This window comes from Rhagoletis pomonella, unplaced genomic scaffold (assembly GCF_013731165.1).
Source record: "Rhagoletis pomonella isolate Grant_MI unplaced genomic scaffold, Rhpom_1.0 Rhpom_scaffold_00004, whole genome shotgun sequence".
Lineage (NCBI taxonomy): Eukaryota > Metazoa > Arthropoda > Insecta > Diptera > Tephritidae > Rhagoletis > Rhagoletis pomonella.
In genome coordinates this window covers 13,587,789-13,600,340 of record NW_023458558.1, presented here as the reverse complement: position 1 = coordinate 13,600,340, position 12,552 = coordinate 13,587,789, and the positions used below count along the sequence as shown (strand labels likewise).

General features: G+C 33.3%; 1 protein-coding gene across 1 annotated transcript; it reads left to right on the top strand.

The window, feature by feature from the left end:
- Positions 1-3,704, top strand: LOC118738401. Its single transcript, XM_036469326.1, has 3 exons — positions 1-357; positions 2,814-3,019; positions 3,256-3,704. Exons 1-3 carry the CDS (start codon positions 107-109, stop codon positions 3,627-3,629), a joined length of 831 nt encoding a protein of 276 aa, XP_036325219.1. The 5' UTR covers positions 1-106; the 3' UTR covers positions 3,630-3,704.
- The last annotated feature ends 8,848 nt before the right edge of the window (positions 3,705-12,552 follow it).

The window sequence follows — 12,552 nt, the reverse complement described above, 5'->3', positions numbered from 1 at the left end:
GAACTAAACGAAAGTGTCGCGTTAAAAGTACCTTACGGCTCAAAGAATTTGGATATTTGGTTAAATTCATTTGTCGTGCGTGTTATCTAACTTAATCTTTGTGAAAATGAAAGTGTTCGTCGCCTTCGCAACCGCATCCCTGCTCATTGTCAGCTGCGCTTGGGCCGCACCAAGCGTGCAAGACAATCGCATCGAGGGTGAGAATGGTGGTATGCTGGCGCTTGCCGCGCGCTATCTAGGCAATTGCTTCGAAGCTGAGGATATAACCACCTGTTTAGCAGTTAAAGGTATTACCGCATTGAATCGTGCCGCCAGGAGCAACAACATCGAAATCGTCAGCGGCATATCATTCAAGAGGTGTGTGTGCAATTGTGAAACAAAACTTAAATGAAAATGAACTGAATTTTGAGACAGAAATAACATTCGAATTACTTTGTGCAATGCTAGTACATACATACATACATAAGTAGCATTACGTAACCCAAAAGGGTGTGATAATAATTAAGTGAAATGCCAAAACGCCTGCGGCTGCCGGGTAATTTTGAGGGGGAAAAAATACATGAACTATTTGGTTCTTTAACAAGAAGCAACCAAATTAAAAACAAAAATCGTATTATTTTCAGTGTTGCAGAATTCAACATCTAGGAGTTCACAAAAAATGAGGCGAAGTGTTAAAAAAAAAAAACGAGAAAGTCAGCTTCAAAAAGTTGGTGACATAATTTGCCTGTGAATAAACTAAGACTGCTTTAAGCATATCGTGTCTTCGGAGAGATATGTTATTTCGAGCTAAGTACACAAGACATCCCAGTCGGAAAAGTAGTAATGCGTTACATTCGTGATAAATAATATAATGTGTTTCTTATGCGTTCTCGGTAATGTTACTGCTAACTATGCAATCAGCATTCTAATGTATTCAAAAAGTTTCAAAAATTTCATATTAAAACACATTCATTTCTCGACACTAGGTTATGCAAAATTGAATGCCCCACTTTTCTTAGGAAATCACCCTAGGGGATGTTAAGTGAGGGTTTTCACATTTGGGCCTCAAAGTGTATATATGGAAGCGTGCGTTGATAGATCTTTTTATACGTGAACCTTGTACTGCATACTACCATGTTTCGGGACCCGACGGTGTCAATCAGGCTCAGTCCGTTGTCAGACGTTCGTCGTGGAGGTTGAATTTTCCGACGAGCGAGATGTTGAACAATCTCTGCGCTTTTCTATAGCGGTCTCAATGAGAAGTTATCCTATAGATTTTTTAGGAGCCTTCATTTCTTCCGATATTTGCATACTTCAAATCATCTTAGTGCCGTTAATAGGACTCCAAGAGCTAGACATATGAAAAGGAATACCAAGAGCTTTTTGTTATTTTTTTATAACCGTATGATAGCGCGTCTTTTCAAACATTGTAAATATAGAAACATTTGCCGAATTTTGCCGTTTGTATGATTAATTACCGTAAATTTCCAAGTGCGCGTGTTACCAATTCGTCGTATATTGAGTCAACTTCACGTGCAACTAGCTTTTTTATAAACTGCCGGCCCTCCAAATATTCGCGGAAGCCAATGAATAATCCAAAAATAACTTCCCTTGATCCCAAGTGAATTGAAATTTCGTCATTTGTTTCTTTAAATTGGAACACTATTATTCAAAAACTTTGGCATTTTGATATTACAGATTGTATTTATTATATTGTAAAGTATTATATTTTTTCTAAGAGTCAAGATAAAGTACTAAGGTGAAGTTTCGTAATATGACGCTTTTACCCTTTCTCAAGGACATGCAGCTACAATTGCAGCTGCAATCACTATGTGCATCCTGCCTCGTCTAGTGGTGTCTTTTTTGAAACTCTTGCATTGCTTTATGACATTTAAACGCATATCAGATGGATGAAAAACAGACACCTAACAGGGCTTATATTCCTCTTGTATGCACTAGTATAGAAAAAATTGCAACTGAATTCGGAATTGCCATCTTAACACCAGCTTATAGGGCCATATGGATTCACGCTATCTCTTTTCACATTGCTTATAAGATTTTGGTTTATCACTTTTACTTTTTATAACTTCAACACTTCAGTCATCTTTTCATAAAGTTGCAGTCTTTCATTTTATTCTCCAGATTAAAGGTTTTCGTGCAGCAATTTTTTGCGCCAATAACTGGTAGGTTTAAAATACACGTCAATTCGAGAAATTCAACTACTGATTTCGAAACTTGCCAAAAATCTCCCTAATATGCAGATTTTGGCACTGAACATATTCTGGTCAAGGATTAAATTTTACTTTTTTTCACATTCTTTAAAAAAAAACGTCGAAAAATACCAAATAGTACCGCCAATGTGGTCGTTTTAAACGTTTGTTAAAGAGAGGAATAAGCACAGCATCTACGAACACAACATGTTGAGAATCTAGTAAATGCACCAAATATCTAAAAAAAAAAAAATATGTTGAGCCTATTCTGCTAATTGGCTGTTTTTTTCAAACAATACTTAAAGTTTCCTTCGTTTATAAATGTCCAGATTATACAACAGAACTCTCAGCATGTCCAGGAAAAATTAGGTATGCAAAAAATAAATAGTCCTATTAGAAAGCCAGCATTCAATAATGTTGTTGCCCATTTAAATCCAAATAAATTTTTGTACACTGCTTAAGGGAGAATTAAAAAAAAAACCTCTCGTATAAAATTTACCTTTTGACACTTACGATAAAATTGCAAATATTTGAATATTCCAATTTACAAATGCATTTTATGAAAATAAAATCTAAAACTCTTGGCATATTTTATCACCAATAATTTTTTCTTACAATCTTCAGAGATTCCTCATCGCCAATGGCGCGCAGCGGCAAAGCTTTAAGTGAAAACGATATTTACGCACAATTGCCTGAAAATTCAGAAGAACGCAGTGGACGTTTGGTGGACATTGCTGTGCAAAATGCTGCCGAGTTTCTGGGCTCGCACAGTCTGGAAATGAAAATTCCCGCTGAGGCTACACAAGAAATGGCACGTGCCCTCGATGAGGGTAAGTAAGATATCCTAGAGAAACGCTACTTATACTAAGCAGTGGAAACAATGCAATTAAATTGCCGTATTGAAAATAATCAAAAATGCATTCGTATGTAACTCATACGCCTTGCTACGCACGCAAACTTCTTACTCCTTTGCCGTTTAGTTACACATACGCCACCGCTTCAAAATATATTATATCGACATGCTTTTAATTATTATTTTATATAAAATGTTTTCTCTATTTTCTAGGCCGCGGCAAATTGAAGAAAATGATAGGCCCCATTGCCCTCGCTATTGGCGCTAAACTGTTCACTGTTGTTCCCCTTGTGCTCGGCGCTTTGGCTCTGCTCACCACAAAGGCTGTGATTGTTGCCAAGATTGCTTTGTTGTTGGCTCTGCTAGTTAGCGGCTCACGTTTCTTCGGCGGTTTGGGTAATAAGTTCAGTGGCGCTCTTGGCGGTGGCTATAATGCTGCTAGTTGGTCACCAAGCAACACTGCTGGTTGGTCATCGGGAGCTGCCTCTTCATATCCTTATGCGCGCAGCTTGGATGCCCAGCAATTGGCATACGCAGGACAAACGCCCGCTGAGGAAGAGCAACAACTAGCACAGGAGCAGCAATAATCTTCTACGGCAGCAGATGTGTAGCGATTATGTTGCATAAGAAATGCCAAAAATGTGCCTTTGTTAATGATTACCTAATACCAATTGTGTTTATGCTTATTTTGTATATAGTTGTAAGTAATTTATTAAAAAGAAAGTAATAAGTTAAATATTTTACATAACTGATTTTAATTGTTAATGCACATGAGTATTTATTTTCTGCACAAATTTCATTTTAGTATTCAATCAATGACAACGAAAAAGTATTTTTACACTAAATTTTATAATTCACCGAAGAACAAGTAGTAACAAAATTGTAAATTTTCGTAGTCATAGTATGTAATTTATTTTGATGTACGCATTTAAAATAAAAATAGTGGTGTTTTTTACCCAACATATAATACAAATGTACAAATGCGTTATACTTGAAAGTGATTTTCAATTGAAATATTTTATAAAATTTGGGAAATACTGCCAGCTCTCATAGTGTCAGATACAGAATTTTGGAGTGGGGGAGGGTCATTGGGTAGCATCTTCTCAAATAGTTCAATTGGCTATACATCTAACACCGCTAGTAATATGCGGTTCCGGGCATTTAAAGAACCGATTCTGTCGAGTTCGGTTCCAAGCAGAACCAAGAATTTGAACGGTTGCGGTTTTAAAAAAAGGGGAAAGGAAAATCTGCCCTATGGAAATAGCATGACAAAGGACTTTTAAAATTGTTTACCAAAATTAAATTGTTTTTTGTTGTAATGTAAAGAAAGTAAATAAATATGGAATTTTGCAAGTTATGAATATACATTTTGTTTTAAATTTTCTACCTTCAAATAGAAGAATGTTTAAAAAAATATATTAAAAACATTCAAATCATTTAAACTCATATCGGTTACAGTTTTCCACAACAACAACTTTGTTCGCATTGTAATGGGAGCGCAGCAATACATTCTACATACATACATATGTACATAGAAAAAAACATTTTTGGATATTCCCTGCAAACCAAAGTTCCCGAAATCCTAACGAAATCTTTAGGAGTATCTCATTTCTGTAACGATTTTTTTTCGAATTTTCAAAGAAAATTATATGAAGGGGTTGACACGAACTCGTAAAGAAATTTCTGTACGAAAAATAAAGAAAATTCTGGAAAAATTCTGAAAGATATTCTTCACATAGCAGCAATATGTTCGTTGCTTCACAGATTTTCTTCCGAAATTTCGTAAAAGAATGGAAGTGTGCGTAATTTATTTCATTTTAGAAAATTCGGCAAAAAATCGAATTAAATCTTAACGAATTCTTTAAAATTTCTTTACAATGCAGAATACTCTGAAAAAATGGTTTGCAAGTTTCATACAAAAAATTGTCATTTATTTCAATTCAATTTACTCTCACTTTGTTTGAATATTATTGTGTTGACACAATTATCAGAACTGGTATTCATTCAAATTCAAAAAAGTTTGAAGGCAAACGCATTCATTCGTTGTGCATATGAATAATTCATAAGTACTTTTGAATGAATTCATGCAGCCCTCTAGTACCTATATAACGTTTATTACTTAGTTGATTTCTGTGTTAAATAATTGTATAGAAATAAAATAAATGAAAGTAAAACTAGTATAGCATTGAATTCAAAGAAATAAATTGCGTATGTAGGTCAACTCAGACCGCCATATTACGTAAACAAACGGAATTTCAAAACGATAGCATTAAAAATAACGAAGTTGATGTAAGTCGGCTAGATCTGGTAAATGGCGGCTACATGGTATATCACCTCAAGCCGAGCATTTTATTAGGTCAACTCAGAACTCTATAGTACATATCTAAACCAAATTTCAAGCCATAAATTTTTACCCATAGTGCAATTACGCTTCGTGTTTCAGCTTTTTTTTATGCCAAAACAATCAACTTTTTGCCCATATTGCAAAATTTTCGCCCATATTGTAATTTTGATTCCGTAGGATCCGTTTTCGGTTTTTCAGTTCTTTTTACTTTTTTTTGGTTATTCTATGATCATTTCTATTAAAGCAAAATATCGTCGTCTCTCCTAAACATTAAAAAACAATGGACTTGACAGTTTTTCACTTTTAGGTATATAATAATATATATATATATTTCTTATTTATATGTTTTGAGGATTTAAGGATGGAATTAATTATCTTAACAAATTACCCAGAACTTCGACCACACTAATTTAAATCTCAAACTCAATTTTCCCTTTCTCTCGAATCTTTCCATTACCATTTCAATGTTAATTTTAATGTCTAAAGAAACAGGTAAAAGTGCCGTACTTCTCCCGAGTACTATGAAGCCATGTTTTTAACCGGAGAAGGCTTATAAAACTTCTTTCTGAAGCAACGCTTGAAGCTTGAAGTGGGGCAAAAATGCCGAAATGTTTTTACAATGGAAGATTCACGTTGCACACAGTACTATTGCAATAATACTTTAAACCGATCATAAGTCAGATTTATCAACTTTGTTAAGCCTCTTTAAACATATTATGGGCATTCATGTAAACGTGCAAATTCCCCGTAACCCTCCTAAATAACCAGGATTTCCATACAAAATAAATTAACGCTACGAGGCTTAAGTGGTTACGATGCGTTTACGTATTTAAATGAAATTACCTATTATTTTTTCATAGCGCTGCTTTTGTTTGAAATGCTTGAATATACAATTTGATCGGAAAAGAACTCAAATATAGTTATGCAAATTAAGTAAACGAACGACTTAAGACACGAACTTTTATTTTTTATTTTTTTTTTATTTTTTTTTTTTTGCCCAGATAATGCAAAATAATTGACAGTTAAACCTAATGGTAAAAAACCAGGATGTTAAAATGATCCAGCATTCGTCTGGCTTTTTAAAATGGAATGAATGGTATCCGGAACCTGACTCAAATTTTAGTATTTGATATAGTACTGATCCTTCATGAATCTTCTCGATGCAGCATCGACATTGTTTTTTCCCCCATAGGAATAACACGTAATAAAATGATTTGTTCTCTTTTGAGGTAAGCATAATTTTCCGCTGGAATGAAAATTAAAAGCATGGCAAACGCAACAGAGTGGTTCGTATATTTCAGAATTAGTTTCATTAAAATCACCTGCACCGCTTCAAGTGCAATGAACAAATTATAACGGCATCATCTGTATCCATCTCATCTTGGTAAGACATAGTCGACATCATAAAATATCTAACTAAGTACAATCAACAAACAAATACACTCAACTCAATGCGATATGCACAACATTCCAGTTAGTTTGTATAATTTACAATTCGATGCGCATACAATTCTTACTACTTTGTAGCTTTATTTCATTTTCTAAAGTACTCTAAGCCCATTTACTCTTTCAGCTAGTTTTCCATTACCTCTGCCAACAACAAACACTTTCTTTTCTTTCGACAATTCCACAAATGGATATTTGCATATCTACAAATGAGCAAACGAACATAAATATGTACATACGTACACATGTACACACCAAAGAGTACGTGCATATGTATGTATGGTAAGTACTTGCACTTGCTTACGCTTTTGCAGGTTGGCATTGTTAGAAGTGTGCGTTAAATACAATTTCATTTGTTTCCACTAAAAACTGTCACTCTCTAAGTTTGGTAGCTTAATATGTTACAAATGTCACTTTGCCAAGCATTAAAAATAATTTTGTACTGTTGAATTTGTACGTACGTAAGTATGTATATGTATGTACATTAGGGTGGTCCATATGAGACACTTTTTTTTTTTAATTTGAAATCGATTCATATTTACGAGTGCCGCCTGGGCTTTGAAGTTTCCCATATATTTTATATGGGGAAAATACATTTTTTCGTAGAACTGCTATAAAATGGTTCAAAATAAATTTTTGTTCGAACAAGACTATTTCCCTTCAGAAACCTTAAAAAATCACTACGCTGATTATTAAACTTTAAACTGTTAATAAGTGTGTTTTAATAACCGATAATCCTAGCTGTTATATACACAAATCAGTGGATGTGCTTATTTTATTTTCTTCATTCTACTCGATTAGTTCTGTGGGTATATGTTTAAAAACAGGATTGCCAGGCTCAATAAAATATTTTGGTTTCTTCATCAAAACTAAAAGAGTTTGAAGAGATTTAAAGACATTTTTGCACGAGGTTGCCACGTTTCTAAAAATTACGACAACGGTTATGAAAATTTAAGCTTATTTAATACCACAATATGCGTATGAAATAAAAGGTTTATTCACTCCCAGCATAGGTTTTTAAAAATACATACTTTAATTAACATATATTTTTGTATAGAATTGCCATATATTTATAATATTTTTTTTTAATCAAGCTTCATGCAGTTACGTAAAATATGAGTTTCTAAGAAAAGGTGTTAAAATAAAGCTTTGCCTCCTACATATTTCTGAATAGAGTTGGCACCTATCTAAACAATTAAAATGAGTGCGATATTTCGTCGCTACCATGTCAAGCTACCGAATGTGCAAAAATGCATATTGCATAATTATATAATTACCTCATCTTAGTCAACAGCTAGGTGGCAACCCTGCTTAAAAACATATTAGTTTAAGGCTTCTGCATACACCTTTCGTGGGATACCCATATTGTGGTATTAAATAAGTTTAAATTTTTAATGATCATTGCTTTATTTTTTTTGAAAGGTGGCAACTCCGTTCAAAATATTTTTAAATATCTTCAAACGCTTTTAGTTTGGATGGAGAAACTTAAACGTTTTAATGACCTTTAACTAATTTTGAATTTTTAAATATCTGGCAACCCTATTTATCAACATTTTTTACCACAAACCTACAGAATCCATGGAGTACAAAAAAGAATTAAACACATCCATTGAGCTGTTCGTGCGCGGAAACATAACTTAACTCATTTTTGTATATAACAGTTAGGACTGTCGGTCATTAAAACACACTTAGAAAAAATTTTCGGTTAAATAGCATGATTAGTGTTATTTTTTGAAGACTTCTAAAGGCAAATACGCTTATTCGATCAAAGCATATTTATTTTTAACGATTTTATAGCAATTCTACAAAAAAAAATTTTCCCCCATGTAAAATATGTATGTACATGGGAGACTTCAAACCCCGGCGGCACGGGTAAATATTAATCAATTTCAAAATAAAAAATACATGTCTACTTATTTTCGATATTCTTCAGATCTGAAGGGTAGCTGGAGGAAAGAAGTTTGGACAACCCTAATGTGCATATGTATGTAAATGTGTCTACTTGTGAATCATAAGGCATTTCACTTTTGTCGACAATAACCAACTGTATGATTGTAGAATATATTGCGAACTAACTACATAGACCGAAAGCCAGAAGCCTTCAGGAACAAATATTTTCACATGCCAAAGGATGACGAGACAATCTTTGAAAGGAACTTAGTCTCTTAATTAATCTTATAACTAAAACTGTAATTTTCTAGAAAATATAAATTGCATTTTGTTTGCTGAGTACTTATGAAAAATCTACAAATATAAGTCTGTATATTAGGCTGCTTTGCAAAAAACAAAGTCTGCCATTTGAAAGCTTTCTTCAGGAGGATTTTGATATGATGTAAAATTCCGCCTGAGCAATTGATATCAGAAAGGTTGTTAAGATTAGGGACCGGGAACAAAAGCGATGATCGGAACCAAGGTATAGTAAACAAGGTGTGATTGACAACTCAGTGAGCACTTTTAAGGTTCAAAATTCATAAATTTTTTTTTTTTTCAATTTGGCATTATAGGATGGTTTTTGTGAGAGCAATGTCAAATTCAATCGCACTTCGTTAAATACATTTTGATCGAAACTAAATTTCGTTCTCGTAGTTTTGTTCCCAAGAACGCTTCAAAATCGAAACCACAATGAGAACAAAACCGTCGAGAATGTTCTCAATGGGAATTATATAAAAACAGAATCCTGTGGAACGTTTCCAAAGAGAACAAAGTGCAAAAATCACTTCGGGAAAATTTTTAAGAGAAAAAAATGAGAACAAAAGTCTTCGGAACGTTTTGGAAAAGAACTAAACGGAAATAGAAGTCTACGGAATTTTTGCTCGAAGGCAATTTGGGAAATATATTCTCAGGAACTTTCTGAGATAGAACGAAACGGCAACAAGTCTTCTCCGAACCGTTCGCAAAGAATGGAAGCGAGAACAAAATTTTTCACAATTGCAATGATTGAAATTAATCCAACAAGAACTGAATGATACTAATTATGTAGATTATGTCAACGAAAGACTTAGGATATGAAATGGTTCCATAAGGGTACAGTTTACCTTTATTATAAACGATCTGAAAGTAGAAAGCATCCAGCTAAATTATCTTATATCCCTGGCGATCAAAAAAGGAACACGACATTTTGATCAGATTTGTCTATGTTTCCTTTGCAACCAACTATATCTGCCATTTGACTCTTCTAAAACGCCTGAACCCTTTTAAACGGCTTTTTGAAAATTTGAATTTTTCGCCACTTTTCCGAAATTAAATGAACTCCATCGATTGCCAAACGAAATGTAAAAATAATCAGAAGTGTGGCTTGTGTAATCTGGGATAAAACAATTTTCCATTGGTTTCATTTTCGGCGATTTGGGCCATCTGTATCATATCTTGGAGTAGTATGATAATTCTGTCATCGATCATTAACAACAAAAAAAAAGTGCGCCTGGGCCACACTGGAAAAGTGAAACTTACGTTACATACATATATGTTTTGTCTCATAACCAATATCCATACATACATATGTACATACATACGTACAGCTGCTTTCGCTGAAGGTTATATTTGTTGTCTTTTTTCTATCTAGATCCCTACCTCTACCCCTGTTCTAATTCCATTTATGTTATTCTTTTTTCCTTTATTTTAATTTTTATATTTATACTCTATCGAGAGTAACATCCAATAAAATTTCGATAACAAAACCGATCAAAATATCGCTAACAAAATCGATGAAAAATTCGATAAAAATTTCGATAGCAAAATCGATCTATCTATCTAAGTCTATTAGAAACTCGATAGAAATATCGCTAAAAATATCTATAACAAAATCGATAAAAATATCGATAACACAATCGATAAAAATATCCATAACCAAATCGATAAATATCAATAAAAAAATCGATAAATATCGATAAAAACATCTATAACAAAATTGATAAATATCGATAACAAAATCGATACAAAATTCCAAATAAATAAAAATATCGCTAAAAATTTCCATAAAAAAATCGATAAAAATGTCGATAACAAAATCCATAACAAAATCGATAAACATCGATAACAAAATTGATAACATAATCGATAACAGAATCGGTAAATACCGATAACAAAATCCATAAATATCGATAATAAAATATATAAAAATATCGTTAACAAATCGATAAAAATATCGACTATTATGTCGATAAGTTCCGAAAATATCGATAGTCAAATTGATAAAAATATCGATAAAAAAATCGATAACAAAACCGATTAAAATATCGATTATTTTATCGATAAATCCTGAGAATCCAGAAAATTTTTAAAATCCTAAAAATAGTTCCCTGATTGAGGCTCTGTGGTTCTCTCTATATCCTTTTCTCTTTAATTACTTTTATTTTAATCTTTCTTCCCCTATCTTCATCTTTGCTTTTATCAATTCCTCATCCTCCTCTTTGTCTTTACTTTAATGTTTATCATTTTCTTCATCTACATATTTCCCTTCACCTTTGTCCTTATATACATATATATGTAAAGTGTTTAGATTTACCTTAGTATTCATTTTTGCCTTTAATTTTACGCAACTTTGTTTTTGTTTTTATTTTTATTTTTACCTTTGCCTTATCCTTTTCTTCATTTATGTACGTAAATAGTCACCTTTACTTTCATTGTTGTATTGGTGTTTTTCTAAGTGTTATTCTTTAATCTTTTGTTAGCAAATTTTTGCTAAATTAATACCATATGCATACACACAAGAAGCACTTGTTTCAGCCCCAACCATTTCCGTTACATTATTTCCTTTGAATTTGCCAATTTACACCCAACAAACCAACCGCCGCTAAAGAAGTTTCACTTCAAAAATTGTTTAGCTGTCGTTGTCCACTCTTGGGTACCGAGGCAAATGATCAGAGCGTCCTCAACCATACCTGTTACAGTTCGTCATTACATCATGTTCCGTATCCGTCGCCCATGCGATCGGATTACATATATGTTGGGGATCTTAACATCATTCCGACGGCTTCAGAGGGCTTGTTGTTTGCAAGTCGCATTATTGTTGTTCTCATCTCGTCTAGATCGAGTGAAGGAACGAGCAGTGCTCCCTAAATTTCGCATTGTATGGTAACTGACATACATACCATTTATTTAGAACAAATGATAACCGGTTATCCGCATATTCCAAACAGTACTTGAACGGATTAGTAAAATATATATATTTCAATTTTACTGAATCTATTGATGTGCAAAATAAATAATTGAACACTTCATTAATACACAAACACCTAATTTTTCGAAAATCTGGATATCCGGTTTATATCCGTTCATTATTTTATTTGCGTATCCAGGTATTCGAGTTTTTTAATAAGTTATTTGAATATCCATATTATCAGGACATCCACAATATCTTGATAGAACTCCCAGCCCTATTGCTTATGTATTCGTGGAAAGCCACTTGAATTCAAAAATAAACTTTATTTGTGTACTCGTATGTCTGTGCCAACAAATATTTCGTACCACGAAAAAAGTAGCAAACGCAGAAAATGATTGAAATCGAAAGCAACTTAACGTGAGTAAAAGAAGAGAATCTGGGTCGTTGAGCTACGATGGGTAGACATAAAATAACATAAAGCCCAGCGTAAGGGAATGTCAATTACCTGAAATTGCGAGTTGATGGGCAACGTGAGTTGGCCAAGGAGTGGGAGTATTTTATTTTTCTTGGTAAAAGACATAGTTCGTAAATACCGTTTAACAACGTATAATAGCAGAAT

Coding starts and splice junctions, on each gene's coding strand:
- LOC118738401 (XM_036469326.1), top strand. CDS start 107: ATGAAAGTGTTCGTCGCCTTCGCAACCGCATCCCTGCTCATTGTCAGC. Junction 358..2,813: donor AGCGGCATATCATTCAAGAG/GTGTGTGTGCAA, acceptor TACAATCTTCAG/AGATTCCTCATCGCCAATGG. Junction 3,020..3,255: donor GGCACGTGCCCTCGATGAGG/GTAAGTAAGATA, acceptor TCTATTTTCTAG/GCCGCGGCAAATTGAAGAAA.